We start from the raw sequence: 22642 nt of genomic DNA, 5'->3' as shown, positions 1-22642 counted from the left end.
TAGAACACGTCTCTGAGTCAACTACGGTTTACAGGAGAGACCAGATTCACAGACTGTCAGACAAGAAGGAGCATTAAATATGAGCAACTCCAACCCCTCATTTAGGAAACTGAGGTCTGGAAAGATGAGAAAACTTTCCCAAACTCACATATATAGAGACATCAAAAAAAGCACAGAGGTATACAGCATCTGCTCACACAGACTGTATTTAATTTGGCACCTTTCTTTGTAAAGGCCAAATTTCCTCTTGTTTCCCAGGACTCAGAGAGGTTAAAGAAAAATTGTAGACAAGATTATTGACAGTATCGGAGAAAATCTACTCTAAGAATCTAAGTTTATCCTGCCCTGCTGTCTTCCTGAGCTTAAGACATAGCCGCTGTAATTATACGTGTCCTTGTGTTGAACGCTCTGAGCCTGTCCGTGAGCACACAACTGCAAACAGATCAGTTTCTCATTATTTGTAATGGTCACTCAGCACCTCCAGAACTTTCCTAAGCTGGGGTATTTATCTTATTCCAAGACAAAGTCTCACACAGTGCTTGGAACAGAAGAGCGTCCATCAAATGTGTGCAGAATGATGTAATTTCTAGATTCCAGTTTCACTGTCTGCGTGTTCTTTATATATCAACAACACTGCTTCTGGAGAAACCAAACAGGCAACAGTTATGCTCATCCTTAGGAATCTGGAATCCAGAACCTGGAGTCAAGTTCAACTCTTTGCAAATCCATAATTCAGGGCTGCCAAGTGGGGAAGGAGCACCTCCTGCTGGCGTCTAGCCCCTTGGGCAGACAAGGTTGCAACAAGTTTGCCCATGTGGCCTTGCTGCCCTTCCTGCCAGCCACTTTCCTATGCTGAGCTGTTCCGGGGCTGTTGGGACAAAAGGCGCTCAGCCCCTGGCTCACTTTCCAAGCTGTGATGAGAGAGAAACGATAACTCCTACTGGAAGACGTATTTGAGTCATGGCCCGGTCAAATTCCTGCCATAATAGACACCTTTTATGAACATGATAGGCACCTGAGGCCTCCAGGCAGGACCAACATAATTGGTTTCTTAGCCCTAGTTTTTCTATGATTTCTTAGTTCCTTAGTTTCATAGTCCTCCATCTACTCAACAATGATGAATAAGTGCCCAAAAGTCTTAATTAGAGGAGAGTGAGGAAAATCTCTCATTTATATGTGATGTGGTCTCAGTGTTTAAATTCTAATAACACAGGCCTGAAAGCTGTAATGTCGGCTCTCAGTAGCTGGAGCAAGCTCTTCCCACCACAGTCCGGGTGGGAACGGTCTAGGTATCCTTGGTCTTGGCCAGCCCTGACTGCTCCCCGGGCACCCAGAGAGGCAGCCCAAGGGCCTCCAGCAGCTGAGCTCCCAGGAACTGTGGTGGCTCCCTCAGCAGCAGCTTCACCTGCCCAGGGAGGGCAGGGACACCTGGGACCACCTGCAGGCATGGGAAGACAGACAGACAAACCCTACCTGGCTCCATCCTGCCTTCCTTGGTCTCCTGGGCTTCCTCGGAGGCACTGGAGCCCCTGGGGAAGGGCTGGTGGCTGAAGAGGTCGTCACACAGGAGGCTTCGGCACAGCTTGGTGAGGAAGCGGAGGACATACCCGATGCTGTTCACCACGGGCAGACTCCGCAGGTGCTGTTTCCCATCAAAGGATGCCGAGACTGGAAAACCACAGACAGCAACTCAGAGCAGGGCACTGGAGAGAGCCACAGTCCGTCAGCCCCAGGAAGGAGGTTTCTGTTTGTTCACCTTTGTTTTGTTTTTCCCTAGGCTTTATTTGGATCTCACCTATTTTTTCACTAATGTCCTGTTTCTGTTCCAGTATCTCCTCTCAGAGACTGCATTGGCTTTAGCTGTCATGTCTCCTTAGTCTCCTCTGGGTTGTGACTGTTTCTTAGTCTTTCCTTGTTTTTCATGACCTTGACAGTTTTGAAGAGTACTTGTCAGGAATTTTGAAAAACGTCCTTCACTTTGGGTTTGTCTGATTTTTTTCTCATGCTTTGACTGGGATTCTAGGTTTTTTGGGAGGCAGACCACAGAGGTGAAGTGCCCTTCTCATCGTATCACATTACAGGTACATGATATCCATGTGACATCACTGGAAGATCTTTGGCCAAGATTGCGTTTGCTACATTTCTCCTCTGATTTCTCCATATTCTACTCCCTGGAAATAAATCACAAGGTATGGTCCACGCTCAAGGACAGTGGATGGATTAAGCTTCACCTCCTGGAGATGGGAGAGTCTATATCATTTGGAATTCTTCTACGAGGAAGAACGGCCCATTCTCCTCCGTTTCTTTCTTCCTTTCTTTGATCATTTATTGATATCAGTACAGACTCAATATGTTTTTTTTGTACTGTGGGGTATCCAATAAGATCTTACTTATTTTGTTGCTCAAATTGTTCCAGCTTTTGCCTTTGGGGGCTTTCAGGTTGACTCCTGTGTCCCTATGACATGCCCCCAATTTTTTTCTTTTTAGCAACTCTTTGGTTACCGACACTTTAAGATGCTCCAGCTTCATCTTGTATTTTCCCTGCCCCATCTCCAAAATCAGCCATTTCCCCAACAGCCCTGGTTCCTTTTATTGAAGAATGATATTTAGAAACCGAGATTTGGGCACTGGATGTGCTCATTGCTACTGGGGTGTCAGTAGTTCTGGGCCCTTTCAGTGGAGAGAGCTAAGAAATGTATGTATGTATACTATCTCATTATAATTATTTCTCTATCTAGATCGATCTATTTAAAATTAGATCGATCGATCTAGATCTATAGATATATTCAAATAAATCTGATTGTGTTCCGAGTTCTCCAACTCTAACCCAGCCTCACAGAGTCCAGGGTTCATTCTAGCTTTCTGAGGAAGAGTCTTTATAGAAGAACAAAAATATCTCCACAGTGATGCTGTCAAACTCGATTTCTATAGGGTGACCCGAATTTAGAAGAAACACCAGTTTCTTCCAGCATGTTCCCTTCTATAATCCTCCTCACAGCCCTCTCTCGGCCCCTGAAGCTTACACACCTGCTCCGGTGTGAAGAACACACGAGGAGATCCCAAACAGGACATTCTGCTCCCACCTAGGCCTCTGCCTCATGGCGGCCACACCCAGGCGGCAGATGGTTTTTTTTACACTGTATCTCCCAAAGGCTAGCACATGGCAGGGGCTGGGGCAGGGGTGACCAGAGCTAGTTTTGATTTCAGAACTAAAAAAAGACAACACCCATTTTAATTAGGAATTGAAAGAATCCACTTTTGCGTAGCTCTTTAGAGTTTGGCAAGAGCTTTCCTAGCTATCCCCTCATTTAGGCCTCATGACCATCCTGCGAGGACAGTAGGCAAACAGTTACAACCCCACATGACAGATGAGGAAACTAAGAAGAGGGCCTGGAGTGGTTTTTCCAGCTCATATGGCCTCTCTGTGGCACTTGCCTGTTGTTTTAATACTCCAAGTGACTCTGATTGGGAGAGTCAGCAAACAGCTGCCGAGATGCTCACTAAATGGGTCCCTTTGGCCACTCAGACACTCTGGAAATTCCCTCTTAGTGTGGGCCCTGCTGCTTGCCTCCAATACCTTAAAAACTAGGTGTGATGGAGACTGAACCCACAGCAGGAGGGTCTGGGGCATCAGGCGTCCCGTAAATCATTGTGCACACATTCCAGGAGGTGCTCGGAGGATGACAGAAGTGGGAAAAGTCCGCTTCCTGAAGGCAGACATGGAGTTTGCGAGATCATAAAGTCCACCCCTCTGGGAGGGTGTGGCTGAGGCCAGGCACCCCAACAGATGTGCTGGGAATGGGTTCTGGGGTGCTGTGGTACTGTTTCCCTCAGCCCTTGGGGTGGCCCGAGGCCCAGCCATGGCAGTTTGGTTCCTCTAGCCAGTGGTGCCAGCACCAACGTCATCATTTGCTATGCGCTGTGCCTTGGGAATGTATGGAAAGCGGTGCCCTAAGATCAGGTTCCAGGTGGAGAGTGGGAGAGTCTGCTTCTCCTCGAGTCCTTCCCTAAACACCTTGGTACCACCACAGCCTTGCTGAGCTTCCATATCAGTGTTAGCAACATGGAAGCCACGTTGCCACCTTGCAACCTCAAGGAGGCACGAGGAGTCCCCTCAGTGCCATTGCATTCTCCAAGACAGTGAGGCCAAGCGCTCAGCTCTGGCCTTCCTGGAAATCCCTCAGCCAAGGGAAACTTGGCAGGGCCCCGCCCAGTCTTGTGTTGGTGCCAAGCACTGCAGAACGTCCTCCCCAGGGCCAAGGCCCCTGAGGTCACAGAAGGGCTGAGCAAGAGAGCAGGGAAAATGGGGTCAGCTCTCCCTGCTTAGGGGGCAGGACCATAAAGCACTCAGTTAGATGGGATTCGCTCAAGAGAGTGGGCAGACAGTGCAGGAGGGGCTTTCTCTTATTGCCAGGTCTGTGTCTTGAGCCGTGTTATTTAGCAAGGATAAGGAGAAGGTCTTTACCTCTGAGGGTAGCCCAGGACGGAGAACCCGGTTTCAGACAGAAAACAGGAGAAGAATGGCCACGGGGCTCTCGGAGGGCCGGAAACAGGACTCTCCTCCTGGCCTCTCTTGATGCATCGCTTCTTCCTCCTGTCTCTGTTCGCATCTGCTAAAGTCTCTTCAAAGTCACCCTGGGTCAGACATATGCCCCTCGGCCTTGCCAAGTTCTATTTTAATCAGTTACCAGCAAGTCAGACCCAGCTTCACGCTCACAGGGAGCTCCAGAAGGTGGGCTGAATCAATCAGAGCTGGGGAAGCCGTGTTGGACAACCTCCCCACCCCTAAGCCCTGGGCATCCGGAGTGAAATAAAATGTCCCTGCTTTAACTCTTCAGGACACAGCTGCATTAGAGGCCCCTCTCCTCTGAGGTTCTCATAGCCGGCCAGCAGGGGCACCAGTGCTGCACCGCCCCAGGGCTGGGGAACCTTCTCCCATGCCCATGTCCATGATGCTGCACCAGAGAAGACACCAGGCGGTCCCTTTGAGTCATGACATCTTGCAAAGGCCCGGTGCTCCAGGGCTTAAGGGCAGGTGGTGACCCCCATTGTGTAGAGAGTCTGGGGTATCACAGAACAAGCCTCTGCAGGCAAACACTTGAAAAGGACAGAGCTCCCAGCTCTGCCTTTCACTTGTGCTGACAGCTTCCACTCCCTCTGGAAGCTGTTGGGTTGGGGCTGAAACTGGAGGAGGGCAGTGACGATGGGAGAAGAGATTAACCCTGAAGCCTCTTGTGAGACGCGGTTGGGCCCATGAGCTCTCCCCACTGCCCTGCATGGTGATAAGTGCTGTGAAAAAGGAATGAAGCAGAGTGAGGGGGAACAGATAGTGACTAGGGCTGATATTCAGACCCCGTGGCCAGGAAAGGACTCTCCGATAATGTGGCATTTGAGTAGAAACCCGAAGGAAGTCCAAGAGCAAGTCACATGGACAGCTGGGGGAAGATCATTCAAGAAAGGGAGAACAGCACGTGCAAAGGCCCTCAGGCAGGAGTGTGGCTGGAGGATACAGGAAAAACAAGGAGGCCAGCATGGCCAGAGCAGAGCGGGGAACTCCAGAGAAGGGGCCAGGAGATCAAAGAGGTAGCCAGAGCCAGGTCACATGGGGCCTGTGGGCTCTTGTAAACATGTGGGCTTTTTTTCAGAGTGACATGGGAGCCACTGAGAGTTTAGGGCAGAGAAGGGGCATGATCTGACTCAGATTTTTAAAAAACCAGAGTGGCTGCTGGGTGGTGAGAGGTGGCTAGATTCTGGATGTATTTTGAAGTTAGAGCAGTAGGATTTACTGATGGGTTGGAGGTCGGACGTGGGAGAAAGAGAGGAGTTAAGAGTAAGGATTCAGAGGTCCATTCTTCTTGTCCAGGTCTGGGAGAGTCTTCTCCTCGAGCCCTGAGAGAGGCCTTCAGCACACAGGCTTATTTAAGGCCCCTGGAGCCCAGCAGATGGAGGACGGACCCTAGCCACACCACTGTCCCCCAAGCCTGAAGATGGCACTTTCCTCTTCAGCATCAAATGATTTGGTTATATCAGTTATGAAGATTGTACTTTTCCAATTTTAATCCATTAATATTAAAACCTATATTATTGCATTTTAAAACATTAATAAAAACTTGTGAGATGATCTTAAACTCATAATTCATAAGGAAGATTTGCCTATAGTTTTCTTTTATTTTTTATGTCAGGCATTGAGGTGTAATTTATAAACAATAAAATTTACTCTTTATGGGGTGTTGGGTTTATGAGTTTTGACAAATGTACACAGTCACAAAACCACAATCAAAATACAGAAACCACAGCCCTCCTAGTACAACCCGCCCCAGGGCCTTACCTGACACCATCTCACCACCATAGCCCTGCTTGACCAGGGAGAAGACCAGCTTCTGCTGGTGGGCGCAGTCGATGCACGCTTGCACAGCCTGCTGCAGGACCGCCGACGGCCTCTCGGGCCCGAAGTGCTCAGGGAGCTGCTGCACCTTCCTCCTCTCCAGGTACGGCCCTGCGTCGGCTTGCTTGTTGATGTAGAGGCAGACTGTGGAAGCAGAAACCCACAGAGCCCTCAGCATCGGGGACCCATCAGGCCAGGGGGCTACTCCTGTGTGCACGGGGGATGCCTCAGCCACGCCTCCTTGACCCCGGCCTTGGAAAGCTAAAAAGGCCACAAATGGGACCAATTCTTCCTAATTTAGGAAGTAAAAGAGGCCAAAGAGCCAATTACCTTGAACTGCCAGGGCTTGCTCTCAAGAGAGGCTCCTGGTCAGGAACAGATGGACAAGAGGGTCCTCTCTGATCCTCAAATCTGAATCGTAGACATTATGGAGGCCCATGTGGGCCATGTGCATAAATGTATGTCCATGCTGGGCATGCACACATACAAAATCCTCCCTCCTCCTTCAAAGGAGCTATCGAGCTACACAAAATATTGTCTATCTTGATCACACATTGTGTATCTCGATCAGACGATGCTGATTACTCCAAGGAGTATATATTCAATGAAATTCTGAAGACAGCGCTATTTACAATCTCAGAGATAACAAGCACTCAGCTGCCCATTTAGTTGAGCCCAACCAATGGTCCCCACACTTTCAAAGTAATATCCCCCATCGGTAAAACATTTTTGAGCACGCACCCCAAAATGTGTTTATTTATAGGTTATATGCATTCTTAACTATATTAATGTATTGCATACATTTTAAAATGTAACCAAAAAATACAAAGTTTTAAAGGATAAGATAAAAATAAATATCAGTGGTAGGTGATATTTTCTTCTGTACACTAACGGTTGCTCTTATGTCTTCCCCACCCCCACCCGGGGTATGAGCATCTTACCTTGGGGGCCACTAGTCCGAAGGAGTGTTGAAGAGGGGCTGTAAGAGGAGACCAATAGCACTTTGGAAGGATTAAATAGTAATGGCAAAGGTGAAGAAAATTAGTTTTTATTGAGCATCTACTACATTCCAGGCACTTTATGTACTTTATCTTGTTCGATTCTCAAGAGAAGCCTGGGAATTATTACTTCCTTTACTAATGAGGAAACTGAAGCTTAAAGTGGTTAGATGGATGCTCATAAAGTCTGTAATTAGTGATGCAACAGTGATTTGGACTCAAGTCTTTCTGATGTCAAGGCCTGTGCTCTTTTCACTCATGCCAGACAACTGAGGAAAATCTAATTAATAAGGGACCTTCACGCCAGGCACTGTGCTGGCCTACAGAGAAAATGGCAAACCAAATCTACATGGTCCCTGGCTTCTCAGAGCTTAGGGCCCTGGAGGGGAGGCAGACACACTCAGAGAATCACAGGATGTGATATGGGACCGTGGCTGTGAGAGACACTAGGGAGGTGCTGGGAGAGCCCGTCCTGGGGACCCTGGCAGGAGAGCCAGTGAAGGTTTTCTTCAGGGAGGGAGGACTGAGCTGACACACAAGGGAGGAGGGGGGTGACAAGAGGGGTGATCATTCCAGATGGAGGGAAGAGAATGTGCTAAGATCCTGTGGTGGGCCCTAGGGACTAAGAGGAGAGCAGCGAGCTGCAGGGCCTTGTTGGCTGTATTAACAAGTTTGGTCTTTACCTAAGAGCAATGAGAGGGGACTGAAGGGGTTTAAGTGGGACGACAGTAGGGGGTTGTTCGTGATGAAGGAGGACCGTGTGCATGTGTGTATGCGTGCACGTGTGTGCATGTGTGTGAGAGAGACATCACCCGATTGCTGTTACTCTTATGAGGGAACTGTTGGCTGGTGGACGCCCCATGAGAGGGACTGGGCTGAGCCCGACTCTGACTGGATTGGAGGGCGCCAGGTGGGATTAAGGGAGATTAGGATCCTTAGGAGATCTGGAAGTCAAACACAGTGGTGGAAACTCTTCAAGGTGAGCAGGCTCTCTATTGGTGTAGAGGAAAGCTGGCTCTGACAAGAAAAATCTAGGCTGCCAACCACTCTTTCTAGTCCTACCCCAAAGCAACCAGCTGAACCTAAGATGCATTGAAAACCAAGTTTCATATAATCCAAGCTGTGAGACACCTACACTCATGTTCTCAGAGGATTTCGTCATCCTATCCGCTGTCCAGCTAACACACTAAATCCTTCATCTGAGCTATCACAGTGGCAGCTCTTTAGTTCACAAAGTGATGCTAGATGATGGGCAGGCCATCACAGCCTTGGAGTTCATTGCTTGACCTACCTGTAAGAGCCTGTGGGGCCCCCAAGCTGGGTATGGTGGCTGCATCCTGAGGGATGGAGCTGAGGTCGGGCTCTGGCGTACTCCGTGGAGGGGAGAGGGCTAAAGGAGTCATGAGAACCCGAGACTTGAGCTGCAAGAGAGAGCCCATTTGGTCAATGAAAATCTGGAAATGTTCTCTACACCTCCCCATCTTTCCTGCATGTCAGTTAACCACTGCTACTCTATCCTGCTTCCACACCTTTCTATTGGGCAGCTTTGGAGGCTGAACTTCAGATTCAAGTTCATGATCAAGGTTCATGTTTGGGGTCATACTCAGAGGTCAGGTCTGCACCCCACCCTTACAGTGGAGCCACCCAGGAAATGACTGTCAGGCAGTGGGTGTTGGAGCACATAGAGGTGGGAAGAGGTGAAGCCTGCAAGCCCTCAGCGTCAGGATGCAGGATAGGGGTCAATTTCCAGCCTGAGCCCCTGTGCTCCCTAGAATCCTGTGGACAGGGTTTTCCCCACAGCCACCCAGAGTCTGACCCCGAAGCTCTCCTCATTCTCTGAGCTTTCTGCTTGCAAAGATCACTGGATCCTGCTGGAAAAGAGCTCAGGAGCCATTCCTCCAGGGGCTGACATACTGTTTAGTGTTTATTTTCTATGTGGAGATTGTCAAAGGCAGCCTGAGTGTGGACATGATTGTCTGGTAAAAAGAAGCAGCCACCTTGAAGGTCTCACTTGAAATAATTAGTGAGGGGCTGAAAATTGCTGTGATGGAATAAGGTGGAGACAACTGGTTGATGATGTCAATACCAACAAGTCCTTCTCCATACCAAGGTTTGACAGACAAGTTTCTAATCTTAGCTCTCCACCCCAAAATAATGAACAAATGAATTACTCCACCTCTTCACCACTGACCTTCGTCTGGACCCCACTCTAGGCCAATTAAGCCAATCTCTGGGGGTAGGACCAAGGCATCAGTTTCTAAAGATATTCAGATGATTCCAATACACAGTTGATGTTGAGGACCACTGCTCAACAACAGTGCTTTTCAACTTTAAGTTGCAATCAATCACCCTGGGGGGTAGGGAGCGTCTCATTAAAATGCAAATTCTGATTCTGGAGGTCTGGGATGGGCCTGAGATTCTGCATTTATAGCAGCTCCCAGGTGGTACTGATGCTGCTGGTCCATGGACCACACTTTGAGTAGCAAGGATGTAGGTTCTGTTGTTAATATACTTGCAGTCCCCATCCATATCCTAACTTGCTTTCACGGTTTTCAGGATAGAATAATAACAATAGTCACAGAGAAGTAGTATTCCTACTGCTGGTTATCCAAACATTCTACATTCTTTCATTCATTCATTCAACAAATATGTATTGAGAGCCCATTGCAGGGCAGACACCCTTCTAGCTGCTGGGATACAACAGGGAACAAAGCAGACAAACATCTTTGGCCTCGTGGAACTGACATTCTATTGGGTGGAAGCATACAATAAACAGAATAAATAAGTAAATGATGTAGAATGTTATAAGGTGATAAGAGAGCTGAGGGTGAAAATAGAGAAAGGGCAAGGGAAGCACAACTGAGGAGCTGTACTTTAGGTTGAAATTTTAAAATAGGATGGTTAGGGCATTTCTTGGGTGACATTGCACAAAGATTTGAAGGAGGTGTGAGAGCAAGTCATACCAGTGTCTATGGAAGAATATTCCAGTGAATGAGAATATCAAGTGCAAAGGTCCTGCGGCAGGAGCATGCCTGGAGTGTTTGTGCAACTGTCGGGAGCCCAGAGTGAGACTGGAGAAGTAATAAAGCCACAGGGCTTTGCAGGACACTGTAAGTTCTTGACTTTTACTCTGAGCTCTTTTGACCAGAGAAATTACAGGATCTGACTGATATTTTAAGAATCTTTCTGTTGAGAAACATTCTTAACTGTTGTGTTGAGAAGAGTTAGAAGGAGCGGAAGTGGGAGAAACACTAATCTAGAGGAGATAAGAGATGATGCTAGGTTGGATCATGGTGATAGAGTGGAGGTGATGAGAAGCAGACCGGTTCTGGACAGATCTTGAAGGTGAAACCTGCAGGACTTACTGACACACTGGATGTGATGGGTGAGAGAAAGAAAGAAGTCGAAGATGACTCCAAGGGTTTGGGCTAGGAAGGCTGCAAGTGGATAAGGCTTTTTTGAGGAGGCAGTGAAGAGGGGTAGGGAAGACGAGGGGTTAGTTTGGGACATGTCAAGTTTAAGATGCCTATTAGACATCCAAGTGGAGATGTTAAGTAGGCAGGTGCATATAGTAGAGTATGGAGTTCTGGGGTAAAGTGTAAATGGAGATATAAATTTGGGAATCATCAATATAGAGTTGATATTTAAGGCCATGATAATGGATGTGATCATCAGAGAAGTGAGTGTAGATGGAGAAGAAAAGGATCCAAGCACTGAGCCTGTCAAGACTCCAACTGAAGAGACTGGAGAGATGAGGAGGAACCAGCAGAAGAAACCAGGAAAGAACATCCAGTGAGGTAGAAAGAAAACCGGGAGAGTGTGGCATCGCGGGAGCCAAAGGGAGAAAGAGTTTCAAGGAGGAGAGAGTGATCGGCCATGTCAAATGCTCTGCTCAGACAAGTAAGACTAGAAGCGGCCATTGTATTTAGTCTCCTTTCAACAAGAGAGGTTGAGGTACAGTGGGTGGGGTGGGAACCTGGTTGGAATAAACTAAAGAAACAATAGGAAGAGAGAGATTGGGATCAGGAGGTAAAGTCAACTCTTTCAAGGAGTTTTGTCATAAAGGGGAGCAGAGAATTAGCCATAGCAAGAGGCAAAAGTAAGATCAAAAGATTTTTGCCCCACAATGAGATATCATCTCACATCCATTAAGATGGCTACTATCAAAAAAAAAAAAGAAAGAAAGTAACAAATGTTAGTGAGGGTGTGGAGAAATTGGAATGCTTGCGCACTGTTATGGGAATACAAAATGGTGCAGCCGTTATGGAAAACAGTACGGAGGTTCCTCAAAAGACTAAAAATACAATTACCCTGCAATTCTACTTCTGGGTATATATCCAAAAGAATTGAAAGCAGGGTCTCCAAGGGATATTTGTATCCTCGTGTTCACGCAGCATTATTCACAATAGTCATTGTGGAAACAACCACAAATGTCCATCAAAAGATGAATAGATAAACAAAATGTGGTATATCCATACAAGGAAATATTATTCAGCCTTAAAATAAAGAAGAAAATTCTGAGACATGCTACAACATAGATGAAACTTAAGGACATTATGCTAAGTGAAATAAGCCAGTCACAAGCAAATACTGTTTGATCCCACGTAGATAAATTCATAGAAACAGTAGAGGGGTGGTTGCCAGAGGTTGGAAGAAGGGGAGAGTGGGTAGTTGTAGTTTAACAGGTATAGAGTTCTGGTTTTGCAAGGTGAAAAAGTTCTGGAGATCGGATGAACAATAAGGTGACTATACTTAACACTGCTGAACTGCATACCTAGAAATGGTGGACAGTAAATTTTATGCTATGTATTTTTTTTTTAACCACAATTAAACATTTGAAAAAATTTTAAAGATTTTTTTTGTTTTTTGTTTTTTTTTAAGATGGGAGAAATAAGTGTTTTAATGCTGATGGAAATAATCCAGTAGAGAGGGGGAAGTTGGTGATACAGGAGAGTGCGTGGAGAACTGCTGGCATCAGCACTTTGAGTAGGTAAGAGGGGATGAGATTTAGTGAATAAGGAGGCTAGAGCCTTAGAGAGACATGCAGATCTTTCATCTACTGCAATAGGAAGGAAGGCGAAATATGAGTCTGGATGCTGGGAGGAGTGGATGTGGGGTGGCAGCCTGCAGAAGGTCTCTTCTGATGATGTCTACTATCTAGTGATGCAGGAAGCTGAGTGTGAGGATGGAGGAGGAAGGCGTGTTAATGAACTGGGAGGGTGGCAGAAGTCAGGGAATGGAGTGTGGCTGCTGAGCAGCATTGAAAGCGCAGTGAGATGAGTGGAAGTGAATTTAAAACGAGACCAGTGAAAAGTGAGCACCTTGGCTGCACAGGGATTTATGGGTGCACAATCTGGGGCTCTTGAGAGAGACCTTCTATCAATCAGAAGCTACAATTAGTAATAGAGACTTCATCTTATTCTGAGTTTAGCATTTGAAAAATTAAAGGGTCCTTCATGTATCAATACACGGCTAAATATTACAAAAATAATTTAAAATAAACCTCAGTGGTGGGAAGGAGTGGATCAGAAACCTGCTGTGACTCAGACACCGTGACTTTGGTGTGGTTTCCTCATCTGTCAAGTGTGACGAGGGCACTGCTCTGCCTGTTCTCCCAGGTCATGTACCAAGTGTCCCCCTGATGGTCTCCCTAGGAATGATATTCTGCTTTTCATGGCTTGTGAGGGAGAGGCTGGTCGTGACAGTCCCCAAGGACTGTGGCTATCGGGCTGTGGGCGAGTCTTCGCAAAATCCTCCTTTATAGGCTTAAAGCAGTCTGACTCCCAACATGCAGATAACAATGTTGGTGAGGAAAAAAACAGATATGTCAAAGTGTCATTTTTTTACCCTGTAGTCTTTAAGTAAATCCCACAAAGATCCTCATGGTCCTTCCCTAGAAAGATGATGATGATGATAGTGATGGCAGCTGGGACTTATGGTCAGGCACTGCTACTGTTCTCGTAAACTTCATAATGACGTGAACCTCTAATGCTTGCTCACTATTTTAATTTTTATTAGAGGGAGCTCTGTCCATTCAGCCCACCTCCAGTGAAGTCATATAATTACAATTGCCTGTTACATCCGCCCATCATTTCTGCCCAGGTGAAGCACTGAAAGGGATTAGAACAAGTCAGCTGGCTGCAGGGAAAAGCTTCTGCATCTATCCAACCTCTGAAACTGCTGGGACTTTCAAACAAAGAAGAAATCTCATGCAGTTGTGGGTGGTACATGACGTTTTAAAAATATCCTTTCGGGGGGCTGGCCCCGTGGCCGAGTGGTTAAGTTCGCGCGCTCCGCTGCGGGCGGCCCAGTGTTTCGTCGGTTCGAATCCTGGGCGCGGACATGGCACTGCTCGTCGGGCCACGCTGGGGCAGCGTCCCACATGCTACAACTAGAGGAACCCACAACGAAGAATACACAACTATGTACCGGGGGGCTTTGGGGAGAAAAAGGAAAAAATAAAATCTTAAAAAAAAAAAAAAAATCCTTTCGGTAAAACAATAAATCATCAGTAGGAGAACCCTTTGACTCAGCATTCTGAAACTTCTACCTCATTGCTCAATATAAACAATAAAAAATAACCTATCCTAGGGGGCGAGCCTGATGGCGTAGTGGTTAAGTTCACACACTCTTCTTTGGCAGCCCGGAGTTGGCAGGTTTGGATCCCAGGCATGGGCCTAGCACTGCTCATCAAGCCATGCTGTGGTGGCGTCCCATATACAAAATAAAGGAAGATTGGCACAGATGTTAGCTCAGGGACAATCTTCCTCAAGCAAAAAGAGGAAGATTGGCAACAGATGTTAGCTAAGGGCCAATCTTCCTTGCCAAAAAAAAAAAAAAACCACAAAAATAACCTATCCTAGAAAAGGGAGTCATCCATGATTTTAGAAAGGTCCTAAAATAGATATGAGCCTACAGGCTAGGAACATCCATTTGGTGTGATGCGGGGCCTGGTCTGACAGACTGACCTCTCCCATGTGTGGAGTGAGGAGCTCCCTCTGTGCCCCAACCTATCCAAGCCATTCGCTGGCAGAGCATTTGTCTTCTTCATTGCTAGGTTAAAGAAAATTGTTTGTTTTGTTTTGTTTTTTAAATGAACAAAATAAAACAGAAGGCTCCTATCTTGCTATCTAATGCTATTCTTCAGTAACAAGAACCAACGCTCCTTAGAGAAATGGCTGATTCTAGGACTAGGGCAGGAAATATATAAGGTGAGCCTGGAGCATCTTATTGTGCCAGAAAGTAAGAAAGTACTAAATAAACACACACACACACACATACACTCACACACATACAAAATGGTAGGGGTAGGTCATAGGGGCACAGGAGCCAACTGCAAGAGCTTCCAATGGCCAAATCTGGAGCGATGTGTGTGACAAATGAGGATAGCAGTGGTGGATTATAATTCAAAGTATACAATAAATATCCATGACTCCATACTGACATCAATGAATGACTGATACATACATGGAGGAAAATAGACATATGTCCCATGCATAAAAATTGCAAACAATTTATTGCAGAGCATAGCTCTCCACTCCCTAAGTGTGGGTTGCATATAATGACTTCCTTCCAAAGACGACAGTATGGAAATGGGGAAAAAAGTAACTTTACAGTGGAGAAACCTGACAAACAGCACCTCAACCACGTGATCAAGGTCACCATCCACAGTCACAGGCCACATCAATAGTACACACCTTTGATAGGATGTGCTGGGAAGGACACCTTACCTCCAGGATCTTATTCCCAAAAATGCAGAACCCTAGTCTAATCATGAGAAAAACATGAGACAAACCCAAATTGTAGAACATTTCACAAAATACTTGACGGATATTCCTCAAAACTGCCAACATCGTCAAAAACAAGGAAACTTTCACAGCCTAAGGAGACATGACAACTAAATGTAATGTGGTATCCTGGGTGGATCCTGGAGCAGAAGAGGGAAAAACTAATGAATCTGAATAAAATATAGACACTATTTAATAATAATGTATTACTATCGGTTCACTAGTTGTGACAAACGTACCATAATAATAGGGGAAACTAGGTGCTGGGTGTACGAGAACTCTCTGTTCTCGTACCTTTGCAACTCTTCTGTAAATCTAAAACTATTCTAAAATATAGTTTATTTTTAAAATATTGAACACACGATCAGGCAGAATAAACTGGGTAAAATGGAGAGGAAGGAGGGAAGAGGGGCCTCTTTCTTGGCAGCGTGAGACTGGAAGAAGATTTTCTGCCCAGGACGCCTTGCTCTGACACACAGGAGCTAATCCTTGGCCTTCAAAGCCAACAACTTTGTACGGATGCTGGCAAAGTTGGCACCTTTACCTGAAATTCAAAACCTCCATCAAACGGGTGTGGCTACTCGTTTTCCAGGGCACGGTTACCAATGGCTGCTGGAGGGGCTGTGCTTTGCCTGTTTAAGTATCGTGGTGGGATGAAGCAGAAGAGCAGAGAGTCGGTCCCTGCCAGCTGGAGTCTCAGCCAAAGGGGGCTGGGGAAGCTGGGATCTGCTCATCTTTTTTCCGTTTATGGATCCAAAATGAGGGCCTGGAGAGTTTCTGGTTCCAGCTGTCTTTCAGGGGAAGATCTTCCCTAAGACATTTGCTAGAGAATCACTGAAAAGAGTCGTTTGCAAACTGAGATGTGTGGCCAAGGGACACTAAAGGAGTAGGGGACAGTTGATGTAAAATTCAGGTATTTGTCTAGAAATATGTAAGTGGGGCAAAAACAGAGGTATTACCTAAAGAGTGTTTGATAGACCGACAGCAAGAGGTTGGTAATTGGAGGTAGAGAATGTGGTTGGGGGCTTACGAAGATGTGTGGAGGCTGCCTGCCCATCTGCAGAGGATGAACCAACAAAGCAAAATTTAAAAGTAGGTTTGGGGTGGCAGAGGGCACATGCGGTGGAACACTAGCTTTTGAATCCAGCTTGGCCACTCTCTAACCCCATCCTGAGTCCCTTACTTACGAGCCTGCCTCTCCTCATCTGTAAGGCAAGGCTAATAACACCCCTCGCAGGGATGCGGCAAGAATTAAATGTAAACGTTCAGCATAGGGCTAAGGCCAAGTGAGAACTCAATAAATGTTTATTATTATTGCTGTTAGTATTATTGTTGTTATTATTAGAAATTCCAGAAAAATGCAAATGAGTTTCAGGTTTCTAGTTCGTGCAGCCATGGTGAGGAGCGGGAGGGGTGAGGAGCCGGGGGGGGGGGGGGGGGAATTGCCCATCTTTTCGAGGACCCATTTGCATTTTCTGCGCTTGTCACTGGGATCACATCTTCACAAATCTTTGCAAACCTACCCTCCTACCTCCTACCTCGCAAATGATCCCCTCTGAGAAGTATGCTCTCAATGCATCTTGCAATGGCCCCTAAGTGTTGCTTAAGCAACAGCTGCCCTTTCCAAGTTGCACCAATTAAGTAAGTCTAAAAAGAAAAAACATCACTCATTCCAGTAGGCGGTCATTTATTCAGCAAATACTTACTGAGTAGCTACTGTGTGCCAGGAACTGTTTGAGGTGCTGAGGATGCAGCTGTGAATGGGTGACATAAGGTCCCTGTTCTCAATGAACTAATATTGTAGTAGAAGCAGACAAATGATACACAACAAAAATGTCAAATTGTGATAAGTACTACTCCCAGAAGTAAAATATAGTGATGTGATGAAAGGGTACCACGTGACCAGGGTAGGCCTGTATGGAGGTGACTTTCACATTAGGATCTGAATTGCAAGAGGGAGCCTGTGGCGAGCGGGAGAGAACTTTCTAGGCAGACAGAGTGGCAATGTAAGCCTCCTATAGCTTGGCTTCTTCAAAGAACCAGGAAGGCAAGGTGGCCGGAATTGTGGGCGAGAAGTAAAATGCTGCAAGATGAGGTTAGCTGGGTGGTCAGGGGCAAATCATAAGGGCTTTCTATGTCAGTTTTGTGCACTGAATTGTGTCCCTCCCAAAAAGATATGTTCAAGTCCTAACCTCCACCACCTGTGACTGTGACTTGATTTGGACACAGAGTCTTTGCAGACGTAATCAAGTTAAGATGAAGCCATACTGGATTAGGGTGGGCCCTAAAGCCAACGACTGGTGTCCTTATAAGAAGGCGGAAATTTGACACAGATGCAAACAGGGAGAACACCATGGGACAATGGAGGCAGAGATTGGTATGGTGTGTCTACAGCCAAGGAACACCAAGGATTGTTTGCAACCACTAGAAGCCACAAGAGGCAAAAAAGGATCCTCCCCCAGTGCCATCAGAGAGAGCATGGTCCTGCCAACACCTTGATTCCGAACTTCTAGCCTCCAGAATCGTTGTTTTTAAACCACCCAGTTTCGGGTACTCTGTTACAGCAGCCCTAGGAAACAAATACAGTCAGATTAGGAGTTTGGATTTTATTCTAAGAGTTATGGAAACAGAAGATTTTAAGCAGGGAAAGACACAACCCAGTTTTTGTTTTATAAAGATAAACATGGCTGCTGTAGAGAATGGATGAGGGTAGGCAAAGTGGAGAAAAGAATGCTAGTAAGGAGGTTATCACATGGTCCAGGGAGAGACACTGTGGCTGAACGAGGGTGGATGGGAGGGAGGCAGAAAGAATTGGTTGGATTCAGGATGTACTTTGGAGATGGAATTAAGGTGATGGGTGAGAGAAAGTGTAAAATCAAGGATAACTTCTAGATTTGTTCACATAAATTTTGTTTCAATAGTCTATTTTTACTACATTAGTTTTAAACATTAGCATCTTACTTGTTGTTGATTCAGTTAACTTTGGGGGAGCCATAATATTGGCTTTGTCTGTAAGTTTCCAAACATTCCTCTTCTAATACTCAAGCAGTCAACCCTCAGAATGGGACAGGAAAAGTTCTGTGCAGAACATGTGGGAGAGGATATGAAGAGAAGGAGAGCATCTGTATTTCCTCCTCTGGGAAATGGACACTTGGAACTGGCATGATTTCAGTCATCAACTATACATTGCTCGACGTACAGCAGGGAAAGGGCGAGAACACAGGACTGGGATTCTAATCCTGGTTCTGCCACCAACGCACATGGGACTGAGCAGCTCACTCAGTGCCACTGGGTTTCATCTTCCAAAGCCATTAAATCAGGTAGAGTTGTGGTTTCTAAGTTCTCTTCCAACTCATAATCGTGTATATACCTTGCATTAGACTACTTATGAAAACAATAAAGAATTTCAGACAAAACCAGTGTGAGTATCATATTCTGAATGTTGATTAGAAGAAATGTGGCATCTTAAATTTTTTGGAGTGCTGGGAATATGGAAAACTAGGTTATTTGGATCAACTGAAAACAACAACAAACAACAGATAAAATGTAAGATTAGTTAAAGTCCAGAGTAACTGACAACACATGAAGAATAATCAGGCCAAAATACAGGTGAAATCTAGGCCTTGGGAATTGCTATGGAGCTCAGGGCTCACTCAAATGGCCACAACCACAGGGTAAAGGTGAGCCAGCTGTAAACTTGTCCTGCCCTGCCCCCCACCCACATCTGACTATAAGGAAAGTTGCCTTGACACTGGGGGAGGGAGTGTGCAGAATCCCCAAGAAGATATTGCCACAAGCCAGATCTCACACAGATTTGCAACTCAAATTCACGGAACTTGGACAATCAAGAAAACGTCAGGCTGTGAATTTAGTTAAAAAATGACCCAATCCGGCAGTGCCCCCAGGTACCTGGAAAAGCAAACACAAAACACCTGCAGAGAAAGGTCTCAAAAAATCCCAAAAGTAATTTTTCAAAGTTGATGAATAACACAGCCCCAAATACCCAACACACAAGGAAGCAAGGAACCAGAGCAAGAAGGAGCAATAAAAACACACGACAGTAAAACTCCTCAAATACTTAAGATAATTCAATTATCAGGCTTAGAGTATAAAAACAACTGTGATACTATGTATAAAGGACAAGCTTGAAAATATCTCTGGAGAACAGAAAACTATAAAAACTAGCTATGGCAAATTTGAAAAAGAACCAAATTTAACTTCTATAGATGAAAAATATGATAACTAAAATTAAAGACTAAATGGACAGATTTAACAGCATATTAAATATAGCTAAAGAGAGAATTGGTGAGCTGGAAGATATGTCAGAGGAAATTATCCAAAAAATAGCATAGCGACAAATAGATGAAAACTATGGAGGAGAGATTAAAAGGCAGGGTGAATGTGAGAAGTTTTAACACTAGGCTTCCAGAAGAAAAGGTTGTAGAGAATGGAACAGAGGCTATATTTGAAAGGATAATGGCTGAGAATGTTCCAGAGCTGATGAAAGATTCTAATCCACAGATTTAGGAAGCCCAACAAATTCTAAGTAGGATGAATAAAAAAGAAATCCCCAGGTAGACACAACAAAGCAAAATTATAGAACAGCAAAGACAAAGAAAAAAGTCTTAAAATTAGTTAAAAAATATTAAATGTTCCAAGGCACACTCAAATAAGCTAGATAGACAGCTGAGTCCTTGACAACAATGGACACGAGAAGACAAATGGAATAATATCTTCAATGTGCTGCAAGGAAATAACTGACAACCTAGACTTTTACACCCAGAAAAAAATTTTTTTTCCAGAAATGAAGGTGATATAAAGATACTTTCAGAAAATAAAAAGTAAGAGAATTCATCACTAGAGAACCTATATTAAAAAAACTTCTATGGGGGAAGACGTACTTCGGACAAATGGAAAGTAACCCCAGGTGGAAGATAAGCAAAAAGGAATGAAGAATTTTTAAAAAGTGCTAAATAAGCAGATGAATCTAAATGAAAATGACTCTATAAAACAATAATAATTATGTCTGGAGGGGTTAAAAAAGCAAAACAAAATTAAAATGTGTGACAACAATAATATACAAGTAGAGAGAGAAATGGATCTAATGTGTTCTAAGGTCCTTATATTACCCAGAAAGCAGTACGAGTAGAGAACTTTAGAAACTCTAGTAGGTAAGCATGCTGCAATTTCTGGAAGAATCAGTAATACAATAAAAAGAGTGCTTAAATTTCATTGAGTAGTAAAGAAAAAGATAAGTAATGAAAATAATCCAGAAGAAGGCAGGAAAGACAGGTAAAAGAAACCTAGAATGAGTAGGACCAACAGAATACACAAATTAAGAGAGAGTTAAACCCAAATGTATCAGTAATTTCCTTAAACATAAATGGACTAAATGTCTCTTTAAAAGACAAAGATTATTATACTGGGTGCTGTGGATTGAAATGTGTCCCCCAAAAGATGTTGGAGTCCTAACCCATAGCACGTGTGAGTATGACCTTATTTGGAAATAGGGTCTTTGCAGATGATCCAGTTAAGGTGAGGTCATTAGGATGGGCCCTAATTCAATATGATGGTGTCCTTATAAAAAGGGGGAATTTGGACACAGAGACAGACACTACAGAGGGAAGACAATATGAAGACACAGGAATAGAATGCCATCTATAAGCCAAGGAATGCCTGAGACCCCCTTCCTCAGGAACCCACCCTCCCTCACAGCCCTTAGAAGGAACCAACCCAGCCAAGACCTTCATCTCGGACTTCTAGCCTCCAGAACTGTGAGACAAAGAATTCATATCGTTTGAGCCGCCCAGTTTTTTGTATTTTGTTACAGCAGCCCTAGAAAATTAGTATACCAGATTTTTTTTTTTTTGAATCGTGTCCTCCCTCCCTTCCTTCCCCTCCCCACCCCTATTTGAGAAGGATAACTTTGTCTATAGCTTTCCTTGGGGGCACGTTCCTCCTTTAGACTCACACTCTTCCTTCATACAAAACTCCCTCAGGGTTCTGAGGAGATGGTGTGGGGAGCACAGTTACGGGAAATTGAATACCTCACCGTGTTTAACCTCAGACTTTAGTCTAAAAACTCGCCTGTTGGAAATGCAAATCAGCTCCAACAACAAGTTTGTAGCCAATGACCTAATTCCATTCCTAGCAGTCAGCTTGTTTCTGGGTCTGTCCATACTCTTTTCTCCCTGCACTTGCAGGAGAGATTAAACAGCCAAGGGATGGAGGGGCCAGTGTCGTTTGGCCTTGAGGCCTGCTTCGGCAACACACCCCTCTATCAAATCTGAGATCCTACTTAAACGATCTTTGCACTAATACTTCCCTAGGAAAACAAAATTACCCCAATGCAGTATACTGCCTGCATCACGATGAAGACAGAAGGGGGTGTTTGAGGTGGGAGGGGAATCATCCAGCTCTCTTGTGACTTTCAGAGGTGCAAATGGGGCGAGGACAGGATGAGAATGCTGGAGTTTTCTTCCACCAACTCTGTGTTGGGTTCAGATTCTCCTCTGGGCCCAGAGAGGCACTGAAACTGGTGAAGTGCAGCTGGAAAGGGATAGGGGGCTGCTTTGCGGGGGGTCAGGAAGAATGGCTTAATTTCCTCCCATTAGAGGGAAGCCAAGAGAGGAGACAATGAGGCCGGTACTCCATGGGTACCAGGAAAGAGAAGGAAGAAAAAGGAAAACAAAAAACACCATCACTGGCTAAAGTGGAATTCAGAGAAACAGATCTATCCCTGAGAATCATTTAATGGAATGCTGTCCACTATGCCTTGTGACCCCAACAATCTTTAGCAGAGACCACACATTGCAAGGAATGCTTGGTGTGACTGGGTTTCTTACAGAAACTGGCTGGGGGGCCAAGTTCTATACGTCAGCAGCCATGGGCTCAGCCCAGAAGATGAGAGATGGGACATGGGACATGGGACATCCGATTACAGGCATCCTGTGCACAGCAGAACTCAGAGCAGTGGGGAGCTGGAGCCTGCTGATACTGATCCACAAGGGATGATTAAATTTTCAGGAATATTGCAAGTTGTTTGTTAAACACAGAGATAATTAAAAATTAAAGTATATACACTTACAGAGTATTAATTAAATAAAATATACTAAAAACAAGGTAATAGACACTCAAAGCTCCTCGCTTTCTAGTTATTTAACTATGGCATCTGTATGGAAACACAGACGCCAGAGTGAACAGCCGCACATCTCTTCCCAACTCTGTGTTCAGGGCATCATCACATGGTACCTTGAAATTGGCCATGTCGAGAATATTTACACTTTGAAAATTAGCAAATGCTACAAGTTGGGGCTGGATTTACTATTTTGTTGACTTATAGACTTAAGACAGTGATGGAAAAAAATGTTAAAAACGCAAATTAAACTTAAAAATGCCTCTTGTCTATAGCCGTTATACCGTGAATTGAACAAAAATTGAAATATTTTTTGTTTTAACAAACTATTGTCCAA

At 45.0% G+C, this 22642-nt stretch overlaps 1 protein-coding gene across 3 annotated transcripts in view; it reads right to left on the bottom strand.

Moving 5' to 3' along the window:
* SCML4 (Scm polycomb group protein like 4) overlaps positions 1 to 22642 on the bottom strand; it is a 112238-nt gene that overhangs the window by 34515 nt on the left and 55081 nt on the right. For all 3 annotated transcript variants that reach the window (XM_046674652.1, XM_046674651.1, XM_046674653.1), the window contains 3 exons: positions 8675 to 8804; positions 6329 to 6529; positions 1474 to 1668 (listed from right to left, as the gene is read on the bottom strand). In XM_046674652.1, the coding sequence (XP_046530608.1) occupies positions 1474 to 1668; positions 6329 to 6529; positions 8675 to 8804 (526 nt within the window). The remainder of the gene's footprint in view (positions 1 to 1473; positions 1669 to 6328; positions 6530 to 8674; positions 8805 to 22642) is intronic.

This window comes from Equus quagga, chromosome 11, assembly GCF_021613505.1.
Source record: "Equus quagga isolate Etosha38 chromosome 11, UCLA_HA_Equagga_1.0, whole genome shotgun sequence".
Lineage (NCBI taxonomy): Eukaryota > Metazoa > Chordata > Mammalia > Perissodactyla > Equidae > Equus > Equus quagga.
The sequence above is the reverse complement of the archived record's forward strand: the minus strand, read 5'-3'. Positions and strand labels throughout refer to the sequence as shown.